The sequence below is a fragment of the Vigna radiata genome, chromosome 8 (genome assembly GCF_000741045.1).
Source record: "Vigna radiata var. radiata cultivar VC1973A chromosome 8, Vradiata_ver6, whole genome shotgun sequence".
NCBI lineage: Eukaryota > Viridiplantae > Streptophyta > Magnoliopsida > Fabales > Fabaceae > Vigna > Vigna radiata.
In genome coordinates this window covers 3,330,266-3,342,851 of record NC_028358.1, presented here as the reverse complement: position 1 = coordinate 3,342,851, position 12,586 = coordinate 3,330,266, and the positions used below count along the sequence as shown (strand labels likewise).

General features: G+C 34.8%; 2 protein-coding genes across 2 annotated transcripts; both read right to left on the bottom strand.

Annotated features, from left to right (window-relative positions):
- Positions 1-3,868: 3,868 nt before the first annotated feature.
- LOC106771273 lies at positions 3,869-4,567 on the bottom strand. Its single transcript, XM_014657227.2, has one exon. The coding sequence runs from the start codon at positions 4,462-4,464 to the stop codon at positions 4,108-4,110; it is 357 nt and encodes a 118-aa protein (XP_014512713.1). The 5' UTR covers positions 4,465-4,567; the 3' UTR covers positions 3,869-4,107.
- An 855-nt stretch (positions 4,568-5,422) lies between these two features.
- On the bottom strand, positions 5,423-12,338 carry LOC106770066 (pentatricopeptide repeat-containing protein At3g57430, chloroplastic). Its single transcript, XM_014655891.2, has 3 exons — positions 10,032-12,338; positions 7,493-8,019; positions 5,423-7,177 (listed from the first exon to the last, which is right to left on the bottom strand). Exons 1-3 carry the CDS (start codon positions 11,894-11,896, stop codon positions 5,733-5,735), a joined length of 3,837 nt encoding a protein of 1,278 aa, XP_014511377.2. The 5' UTR covers positions 11,897-12,338; the 3' UTR covers positions 5,423-5,732.
- Positions 12,339-12,586: the final 248 nt, after the last annotated feature.

Sequence of the window (12,586 nt, the reverse complement as noted above, 5' to 3'; positions counted from 1 at the left end):
AGACACTTACTTGTGGAACCACTGCAGGATTCAGTGTTATGGTTGTTATATTTGCCACCGGACATATATCAGGAGCCCACTTGAACCCAGCTGTTACATTTTCGTTTGCTGTGTTAAAGCACTTCCCATGGAAACATGTGTGTAATAACTCTTTAAGGTAATTATTTTTTGCTATCAAAAATCAGGTTCTTCTTCATTGATATATGTGATAATTAAATTGCAGGTGCCTATTTATATTGGTGCACAAGTTTTGACCATTTAAATACCCGAACGAAATTGGGTGTTGACAAGCAGTAAATATTTATATTACTGGATTTGTAACCGACTTTGAGAAATATCTATCAAACTAATTAATTAAATAATGCATAAAATCCTCCTAAGAAATATAATAAGAATATATTTTTATTTAACTGATTTGACTCCTTCAACCAAATGTTGTTTAAGTCATAAAATTTCAATAATCTCCTCCTTGACTCAGTCAGCATACATTAAGTTTTTTTGTCCTTGATCGTATCATCTAAAGTTTCTTCACTTTTGGAAGTCTCGATTGGAGTTTCTTGCTTAGTCTTCACATCCTTACAATCTTCCACAACTTCCTCATCTACTTGTAGTTGTTCTCTTGGCTTTTTTGCATTTTCAACTTGCGCTTAAGGAAGAGTTGTCCTAGGCTACTCTTTTTCCTCTAATTTTTCTGGTTCAATTTGACTTTTGAAATGAAAGCAAACTTCGAAAACAAGTTTCAAAAGTCCAAAACCAAATCAATTTTATTCATAATTGTATCTTCAATCATTTTCAACAAAATAATGACATTGAAAACGACACATGAAATTTGGAAGTTTTTGAAGGAAAAGTATGAAGGCAGTAAGAGAATCAAAGGAATGTAGACAATCAAAGATTATGCGGACAAACTTCTCGACATTGCAAACAAAATACCTCTTTTTGGCACTGAGATTCCTTATTCTTGAATTGTTCAAAAAATACTTGTAACAATTCTAGAAAGATATGAAGCCACATTGACTTCCTTGAAGAGCTCAAAAGATCTTTTTACTATTAACTTGCAGAACTTTTGACCGCACTTTAGGCTTCAGAACAAAGAAGACTCATGAGAGAAAAAGATCATATTGAAGGGGCTTTGGCAGCTAAATTGCTTAAAAAAGGGTAAGTCGAGAAGTTTCAACCACAAAATGATAGCAAATCCTCTCATTTTTTCCATCATGTCCTTTTTGTAAGAAAAACAATCATCCACATTCAAAGTGTTGGTGGAGACCAGATGTGAAATGCCATAAATGAAAACAACTAGGGTATATGGAGAAAATCTACAAGTCATCAAAAACACAAGAGAATGTACAAGTTGTTGAAAAGGGTGAAGAAGAACTTTTTGTTGTTTCTTACTTTGGTGATGCAAGATCAACAGAAAGTTGGCTAATTGATAGTAGTTGCACGAACCACATGACTTACGATCAAGAATTATTCAATGATCTTTATGCAACCTACAACACAAAAGTCAGAATTGAAAACAAAGCAAAAATACCAAAGGGCATAGGAACCATCGCAATTGAAGGTTGCACAAATTTGAAATTAATTATTGATATTCTATATGTTCCTGAAATTGACCAAAACTTGTTGAGTGTTGACCAACTTCTAAAGAAAGACTACAGAGTTCTATTTGAAGATAAAACTTCATTGATTAAAGATTCATATAATATAAAGAATTATTCAGAGTTCAAATGAAAGGCAAGAGTTTTGCCTTGAATTTGATTGATGAAAAGCAGTTTGTTGTGCACAAGGTTGAAGACAATATGCAGGTACAAGGACTGCTTAAATTGGAAGAGAAATCACCTGCATTCGTAGCTTTGCAATATGGAAAACAAACAAGATTGCCTTTTCCAAAAGACAAATCTTATAGAGCAACAAAAAAACTGTAGTTAGTACATATGGATGTCGGATGACCTAAAAAAATCTCATCTCTAAATGGCAAGAAAGTAAAGCTAATAGGTATTAAAGTTGGTAAATGTCAAATTGAACCAGAGAAATAAGAGGAAGAAGCGCAACCTAGGACAACTCTTCCCGGAACACAAGCTGCTAAAAATGCAAAAAAGCCAAGAGAACAACTACAAGTAGATGAGGTGCAGAAGACTATAAGAACGTAAAGGCTAAGCAAGAAATTGTGATCAAGACTTCCAAAAGTGAAAGAACTTTAGATGATACAGTCAAAAAACGAAAAAACTTAATGTATGCTAACTTTGAGTTAAAAAGGAGATTGTGAAAATTTTGTGACTTAAACAATATGTGATTGAAGAAGTCAAATCAGTAAATAAAAATATATTCCTATCTTATTTCTTAAAAAGATTTTATGCATTATTTAATTAATTAGTTTGATAGATATTTCTCAAAATCATTTACTACTTTCGCTTAATAAAAGATATTAGTTTTTCTTTTATTCTTTTGTCAATTATACTTTAAAATCCAACACAAGCTTTTTGCAAAGGTACACTTAGTAGCTTTTTGCAAAGGTACACTTAGTGATCAGATCCAGATCCAGCTAAACAAAACAAAGAAATATTGATAGAAGAGGGAACTGCTTTAGATAAGAGAAGTAGGGTGAGGTGATGAATTGAGTTAAAAACAGGACCTAATTAAAAAACTGGTAAAGATTTTGATATATGCACTAGTTGATCACATTCAAAGGAACTGCCACAATCCCAACACCAAACTTACCCTATGTAAGTTTTAAAGATTCAATGGTATTGGTCTAAACACAGCAGAATAATTTGCTTCCTACATCTAAAGAATTAATCATCATAAACAAAGTGCGGAATAAAGCAGACAACACAAGTATAGTTTTTGTTTGCTATGGGCTCAGTGACAGTGATATGAAACATTATAACATTAACTTGTGCAAATCTACAATAATAAAAAGGTAGAAAACACAAACTGAAACTTCAGCATAGAATTTAAAATTAGGATTGACTAAAGTAAATAAATGTGTCTAAGAATGGATCCGCAAACAATAATGAGGCAATATTGCAAGAAACTTTAATTCAGATAAACGGTAGATATACTCTACTTCCTCATTTTATAAATTTGATCACTTAGGAGAAGCTAATGCACGAGAGTAACAAAACACGGGTAGGCAATGGAGACAAACTCAGCCCTGATAAAGAATAATGGAAGGCTTGAACACAAAAGCATAAACTACTACTAATTGAAACCACTGCCAACCTTAGAAGTTCTTGTAGAACCAATTCAAGAAGTGCAATAATTAGGTACTTCCAAGTTCCAATATTTCAATAGTTATTTGAACTATGATAAATCAATAGGTTCTCTAGTTATTTGCTTTACAGTTATTTTTCTTCAAAACAAGACTAGATACTAAATGTAAACACTCTCCATGTAGGGACTCAAACTTTGTTTCTCGAGAGATCAATCACTTCTGCAAAAGAAAAAAAAAAGCAAAAAGAGATCAAACCATAATTGTCACATAGTGGAGAAACTAATCCCTTCTACAAGACCCAACCCGTTGGTTCTCTCTGTATTATGCAACACTAGAATGAGTCTAAATTTCAATTTACACAGGCTACAACTAATTTCTAAACAACTTATGAATAAGGAAACAATCCATCAACAAATTCAAATTCACACAAACATTAAACAAATCCGATCCAAGGTTAACTTTCAACACGAATAGTCTACAGCCAGACGGATGCATTTCAATTTCGCAAATCCACAAATCCAGACAAATTCTATGATCTATTCAAATAGCTCCTCAATGATCACAACGGAATCCACATAACAACAAAAAGCATTATTCACCTAAACGAATATCATATAATTAAATAGAAAAAATAAAAACATTGAAACCACAATGTAACGCAAGAACAACGCCTTATCCACATTCGATAATAACAGGAAGCGAGTCAACAATCTCATGACAATGCAAAACTAAAAAACGCAAAAGAAAAAGTAAAATTTAAGAGTAATAAAGGGAATTGAAAAATTCCGAGAGTTGTTATACCCTTATTACAGCGAAAACCCTATTTATGGCTTTAAAACAAAAGCTAGCAAAAGCGAGTGTGGGATGCATAGATGGAAGGAACTGATGCAGATTCATTCGGAGGAGTCGTTATTGGAGGCGAGGGCGTTCTCGATCTTCAGGCGCTCAAGGGCCTTCTCGTGGGCCCATGTTTCGATGGTCAAATCGGGCTTGGCGTTGAGCCCAACACCCAGGATCACGATGGTGAGGAAGCTGGTGATGTAGCAGGGCAGTTCCCAGTCTTCCCACTTGCGGGACTGGCCCGGGGGCGGGGGGGTCCGGTTGAAGAGGTACCCCTTGGGCCGCTCCTCGTGGCCCGGGCTCGTCCACCGGCTGGGACCAGACTCCGCCCCGCCGCGGGTTCGGAGAGACTGGAGGACCCGCCGGCGGATGGTGGCGGAGGCGGTGGCGAATGGCGTGGCGGGCGGCATCGGGTTGGGTTTGATTTGGGTGGTTTTGATCTCTCGGAAGGGAGAGTGAGTGAGACCTGAACCGCGATTGGTCACACAGTGAGAGAGAGACTACGAATTTTCTGATGTTAGTTTTTTGTTTCCGTTTTTTGGGTTTGGGTTGGACTTAGAATTTTAAACCCAACTACGATTAATTGGGCCTAGAGTTTTAGCCCTTTACACAGTATTTATAGAAAGAGATTGCTATACTCTCTATCTATTTATAGTATGGAAATAATAACAAAACTTATATGTTGAATTTTAAGATAAAAATATTCTGAAATAAAGAAGATGGGATAAAATAAAATAATAAAACCTATTGTTTGAATTAAAACACATATTTGAAAAATATGTAAATTTTGAATTATAACTTATTTGAGTAAGTTTTGATTTTGATTTAGGTTCCTTAATTTTTTTTGTCTCTTTGAAATTGAAAATGATCACATTTAATCTTTAGTATTGTATGACATCCATTGATACTTATACATTCAATAAAATATTAAAAAAATATCGTGTATTATTGTTATAATATAAAATATAAACATGTTTTACATAAAAATTATGTTAAGATTTATAAAATAAAGATTATTCATCTATCTTTAAATAAATATTAGGGACACGGATTTACAACTTTGACAGAAGGAACGTTAAGGAAAAATATTTTATAAGAAATAAAAACAGTTATTTTAAATTTTGTGGAATTGAAAACCAATAAAAAATTATATTGACCAAAATCAATACTCGCTAATTTTATTACTGATGGTTGAAGTACTTTGAATAAAAGAAGAAAAATATTAATCATGATAAATTAATTTATTAAAATGTGATATTTATATCATACTGTAGAATTAATCCAGAGTGGTAGATGACGGAAAAAATAGTCTAGTGATTTTTTGAAAGTAGAAAAAGACTAGTTGAAGATATTTATATAATACTCTAGAATAATACTTGATTAATATATTATCAACTTAGTTTTGATACAAAATTGCTACAAGAATATATTGTAGGGATTAACTCTGGTAGAACCTTCACATCATTGAAGCATTTTAACGTATACCGTGTTGATTCCTCTTAAAATTACATCCTACTCGTAAGTTATTCAATCCAAACAATATTCAACACCAATCTCCTTTTGTTCTCCATTTTCTTGATGGAATTGCATTTAAATTTTGAGCCAATTTCAGCATCAAAACAGATTAAAGGTTGAAGTTCAACCTTAGAGGTTCATTGGTTACTCTATCAAAATCTTCTCACCAGTAATCTCCACAGGAACATTTTCCTCCAACAATTCGATGAAACCGGTTTTTATCCCTCAAAGATACTTCTCTTCCGTAAATCTTTGAGATATACTTGGCAAAATTATGGCAATCAACGCAAATACGAAGGTTTTTTATTACACGGATTGTCACACTTTCAGGAGTAGAAATTAGACCAAAACACAAAGCCAACTTTTCACTGTGATTTAGGAGTATCTTCTCCTTCTGCTCTTCATCCACATCATGTAAAACACAACTCAAATCAGGAACATAGCCCGCTTCTTTAAACCTCACTGATAACTCCTGCACTTTTGCAGATAACTCTTTTCTTCTTGGATGGGAACAATCACTAGCATGGAACGTGTGAAGTATTTGATCAAGCTCAATCCAGCTTCTTCCAGGCTCTTTTCTTACAGTCTTCTTGAACATCAGGTTCCTTAGTGATCCTACTTCTTCCCATCTTCCTGCTGAAGCATACAGATTAGACAGAATAACATAATTGCCAGCATTTTCAGGCTCAATTTCTAGAAGCCGGTGACCCACAATTTTACCAATGTCAACATTTAAGTGAACATTGCAAGCACCTAAAAGGCAACCCCATATAGCAGCTGATGGTTCGAAAGGCAACTTTCTGATGAACTCTAAAGCTTCTTCTATTCGCCCAGCACGACCAAGCAAATCAACAACACACCCGTAGTGCTTGGTGTCTGGCTCAACACCAATTTTCCCACTGGTCATATCATAAAAAATATCCATTCCCTTATCTTCCAGTCCTGCATGACTGCAACCAGATAACACAGCCAAAACTGTGACACTGTCAGGTTTGACTTTGTTTTCATCTCTCATTAAATCGAAAAGCTCGAGTACTTCTCTTCCCTCTCCATGTTTGCTATACCCAACTAGCATTGCATTCCAAGAGATAACTGTTCTCTCATGCATGGTATCAAATATCCTTCTTGCGTAAGTGAGGTTTCCACATTTTGAGTACATGTCAATCAAAGAGTTTTGAAGAACCACAAACGAGGGAACTTCAGACCGAAGAAGATGATTGTGCACTTGCTTGCCATGATCTAGAGCAGCAAGCCCGGAAAGTGCAGTTAAAACACTAGTATAAGTAACATAGTTTGATTGCATTCCTTCATCTTGCAACTGGCGAAATAGTTCTAACGCCTCTTGATCCAGACCCAGTTGAGCATATCCGGAGATAATGGCAGTACAAGAAACTACATCTCGTTCAGGCAAGCATTGAAATATGCCTCGAGCTTCATGAATTTTACCATATTTGGCATACATATCAAGGAGCGAGCTTCCAACATAAACATGTGCTTCGTAATTTAATTTTACGATAAGAGAGTGGATTTGCCTCCCTAACACAAAACCCAAAGAACCTATACAGGAAGTAAGCACGGTAGCAAAAGTGAACTCATTAGGTTCTGTATCTGCAAAAAGGTATAGCTTCCGTCAACACAGAAAAACCATTGACACAAAAGTGACCCGCAAGCAAAAGTGCCTACCAAACTCACTAACTAAAACAACATCTTCATCTTCTAATTTCTACTTAACTCAATAAAGTGCTCCGTTTTATGAATCTTAGTTACCAACTTGGACCTAACAACATCTTCAACTAAATAAAACCAAAACATAATGAAGCATTAAAAAGTATATATATTAGCTCCTTCCATAACACAATTACCAAAAAATAATCACCCCTCTCATATATGAACTTGTACAAAGTACAAGCACGCCAAGAATACCTGTTCTTAGCATCTGGACAAAAAGGCTCAAGGCTTGAGAAGCATACCCTCTCTGAGAATAAGCCGAGATCATAGCCGTCCACGACACCACATTCCGCTCCCGCATTATATCAAACAGGTTCCGAGCATTTGTCAAAGAGTCGCACTTGACATAGAATACGATTAGCCTTGTCCAGAGGAACACACAGGGAAGATAGTTAGTTGTGATCATGTGGGCATGCACTCTCTGCCCTTCTCTAAATGCCCTTTTGCTCACACACTCGTTTAAGAGCGTGTTGTAGTCTTGGAAGTTCATGTCATGGCCACGAAGGGCCATTTGTAGAAGGGCCTCTCGTAGTTGTGTGTCACGGCTATGAGTGCTGAGATCGTGGTGCGAGTTTGAAGGCAAAGAAAAAAGGCGCAAGTTTTGGAATAAGGCTTTGTGTGTGGAAGACAAGACATGTTTCGACAGAAACATGCTTCTGAATCCACTAGGAGAGATTGAAAAGGTTGAAGGTTTTAAAAAGGTGGCAATGGAAACCAAAGGAAAAAATTAATGTGATCATCAATCTCTTAGGAAGAGAAAAACCACTTGCCCTGTAAATAATCGGCATCTGTTCGTAATAAAGTATAGGTTTAACCATTTGCGAGTTACGGGTGAGAATATCAAATTGATTCTTTTTCTTTTATTCGCGTTTCAATTTAATCTTTATTTTGTAAAAATTACAGTAATTATATTCTCGTTAAATTGAACTCAACGGTATTATAGTTAGATTTACGTGGCAAGAGTATCATGTTAGTATTTAAATATTTAAATAATGTGGTTGCGAACAGATTACGGCTTAGAATTCAATTGGATTTATGAAAATTTGAGGTTGTTTGAAATTTTTATATATTCTAATTCTTAAATTTTAAAAAATACTAATATAATTTATTTAAACTAAAAATTTTAATTTTTTTTAGCTTGACATATATTTTAAATTGATATTTATGTTAAAACTTGTTAAAATAATATAAATAATTCAAATGTAGAACATAATTAATATATAAAAAATTTAAAATAATTTAATATAGAAAATTATATTTATTTATTTTTAAATTTTAAAATCAAATTATACAAAATTTGAAATATGAAAGAATTTTAATTTCATGTTAAAATTTAAAAATTAAAAATATATTTAACACAAAATATACTTTACTCTAGTTACAACTTGTTTTATCATACAGTAATATATATATTACTACTTTAAGTTAAAAGAAAGCTATAATATTTATTTTCTGTATTTTTTATTACAAATTTTAAATGCAAGTTCATAACTTTTCCATCATATTTTGGGTTACAGAACAAATAGCTTTGAATTATTATAATTTATATCAAATTTAACATAATAGAAATGCAGACAAGAGGATAAGCAAATTCCCTGACAAGCACCACTACTTTCAATTTTCCATTTTCCTTAATTATGCCACTTGTGGAATTCAATCTATTTTCCTCTAGAGTTCAAGCTAGAATGAAAAACTGAGAGATATTATTTAGGTAGAAGGCTTGAGTTTCAAGGGATTATTTCTCTGATTTACATCCCCTTGATGATGTCATTTTTACATAAGACCTTCATTGTTGTCCAAAATTGTGCTTGCAGTTCTGTGTTTCACCAATTCTTAGCATCCTGGTCTGTAGTAAAAAGATCCACCAGGTTTAACAGGAAACAAAAAACAACGATGCTATCAAATCAAACACAACTAAGATTCCCGTTTCTTCTTATTATAAACAAAAAGTATTCATCAACTAATCTGTTACAAAACCAATAAAGTTAAGCATGTTGAGGTTTTGCTCTTAATCATCTTTTTTCTCGTTCAGATTACTATATCTTGAAAATTTGGAGTAAAAGATTTGAATTCAATTTTACATAGACCAAAAGAATGTTTTGAATTTTTCATCTCTTTTGAGATTAAATATATTTTCTGAAAAGCTCTTAAAAATGTAAATGGCTTAACACAGTCTATTTCATAATCACAATAGCTGCACTATACATGTCTTCAGGAAACAACACAACGAAGCAAAATGGATACCACAATAAAGCTTAACAGATAAAATCCTGTATTGAATTGGGAAGTCTTAATTATAAGATACAAATAAGAATATGAAATAGCATAGTGTTATCTTTGAGACTCTTAGGGAAGAACTTACAAGAATATCACTATTTCTTAAGAGGGGAGGGGTGTATGAATTTGCTGCAACATAAAAGGAATGCTTGCTAACAGGTGAGAACTTATTGATAAATACAATATATTGCTAGTAACTAATAAAGAGGATAGAATTAATTCTTATGAATGGAGGGTAAACCTTTTATACAATACAATGCCACAGTTAGTTTGTTGCATATCCATTTCCCTTCCTTTCATGTGAGGCTTCCTCGTCCATTTCCCAAGTGTTCTGCCAGACGAGACAGATAAAATTTTCTCCATTGAAGAACTACGATTTGGCTTAGTTTGCTTTGTCTGAGAGTAGTTTAATGTAGCTTGTATGAGCCAAGAAGTTCGTTTAAACAACCCTTTCAACTACCCTAAATCCTGTGTCACTATACTCAGTCTACCCAATGCCTCATAAATCTCCTCTGCTTCAGGGTGTGATTTATCACCAGAAACAAATCCGCGGATGGACCCAGCTACCTCAATGCAGCTCCACCCTGGTTTCTTCTTGAGATCCCTTTCTCTCATGTCTCTCCTCAGTTTTTCAACCTCCTCCCATCTTCCAACACTTGCTTTTACATTACTCAACAGAGTATAATATCCAGCATTGTCAGGTTCTAGTTCCAAAAGTCTTTGAGCTGCATATTCTCCGAATTTTTTATTTCCATAAACTCTGGAAGCTGCCAGAAGAGCACTCCAGATCTTGCTATCAGGTAGAATTACCATTTTGAATATTATGGCAAAGGCCTCTTTAAGCATCCCACATCGACCAAAAAGATCCACAATGCAGGTGTGGTGATCCAAAGTAGGTTCAATTCCAAATCCCCATTTCATAGAATGGTAAATATTGCAGCCTTCACTGACAAGACCAGAGTGGCTGCATGCGGAGAGTAAGCTCAAAAAGGTGACTGAGTTTGGCTGCACTCTTTGCTCAATCATTAAATTAAAATACTTCAAGGCGTCAAAGCCAAAACCATGGGAGCCAAGTCCGTCAATCATTGTTGTCCATGCTACTACATCTTTGACAGACATCATATCAAAACATGTTTTAGCAGAAGACATGCTACCACCTCTTAAGTACATGTTTAAAATAGAGGTCTCAAGGTGTACTGAATTTTCTATTGCCCCATTAAACAAGTTCTTTATAAGGTAACCATGGACCACTTTGCCCAATTTTAAAGCTCCCAGGTTTGCATATGCATCCAGAAGATTTCTCCAAATTTCAGGAACAACATTAAAATCTTCAGATTGCATTCGTTGGAATAAAACTATGGCCTCCATAAAAGAGCCATTCTGAATGAAACCTGACATCATAGCACACCAAGTGATCTTACTTTTAGAATGGATTTCACTAAAAAGTAGAACTGAACTTTCCAATTTCCCACACTTGGCATAAAAGTCAAGCAGGGATGTCAGCCAAACATCATCACAAAACCCAGTTTTAATGACTAAGCAATGCACACCTTCGCCCTCTGAAAGACTACCAGACTTTGCAAATGCCGATGTAACTAATGTTAAAGTTTCAATGTTCCAAACATGCACTTCTAGGCTCTGCATTGCTTTGAGCAAACCTGCCACTCTTGTTGCGTCTCCTTCTGAGGAGTAAAAGGAAATCAAAATATTCCAAGAAACCACATCCTTCATGCTTACTTCACCAAATAAAAGTTCCACTTCGCTGGTACTCTCTTTACTACCATACATTCTCAAAAGGGAATTTTTCACAGACCAATCAATTAGCAACCCACTCTTCAGTGCATACCCATGTATTTGAGTTCCCTCACTTAATTTTATGGAAGCACAAGGTGCTTGCAACATCACAATAAGTGTGACCGAGTTTGGTTCCAATTCCATCCTCATCTTGTTGAACAGATGAAAAGCCACACTAACAAGTCTCTGGGAAACATAACCAGCAATCATCAAAGTCCAAGAAACCACATCTCTCAGTGAAATTTCATCAAACACCAGGCGAGCACAAGCAATGCACCCACATTTCACATAAACATCAATCATGGTATTGCAAAAATACAAATCCCCATCCAAACCCATTTTAGTTGCCACACAGTGGATCATTTTCCCATACACAACATCAGCCCTCATGGAAGACAGGGCTCGGTTCAATAACGGGAATGTGAAAGTATCATGGGGAACACCCTTTTGCCTCATCTTTTTGTACACTGACAAAACTGAATGGAAGAGTCCCAAATCAACATAGGACCTCATGATCAAGTTCCACATAACTGTATTTGGTGCATCCTCTGGGGTTGTTCCGAGCACCCCAAGGACACTGTCAAGGTCATGACATGAGTTTACAAGAGTAAAGGCATTGTGCTGGGGACGTTTCAAGTGATGGGTGTGAAGAAGACGAAGTGGCAAACAAATGTGTTTGAGAGGGACATGAAGGGTACGAGAAAACAAGGCAATTATTTTGAATGAAAGTGAGATGGATTTGTTTGATTATTCTGAAGTTGAGACTCAGACAGGAACTACATTAAAAGCAACACTCTTATGCTGATTTTACATATGATGAGAATAAAAGTCATTTTTCAAAGAATACAAATCAAGAAGAAGAAGAAGAAAACTTTCCTTTCTATAGTTAATTGTCTCTTCAACTGGGAGTTTTTTTTTCAAAGAATAAAAGCCATCTACAATCACCATTTTTTTACAATAATTTTGAATCCTTCAACGAAAAAGATATTAAAAAAAAAAACTTACAAACAATTTACAATGTTTATGAAATTCAATTTCATCTTGTCGGAAAATAATAATTATCGATCTACAACAAAAATCGTATATTATAATATTTGTTTTCTTATTAACTCGCAATTGTTTTACGAACAAAAACCTTCTTTATTTCCTCTCAAAATTAGTTGTGACTGACTTTGAATCACAGGGCCCGTGTGTTTTCCTATAATCTTGGATAATTAT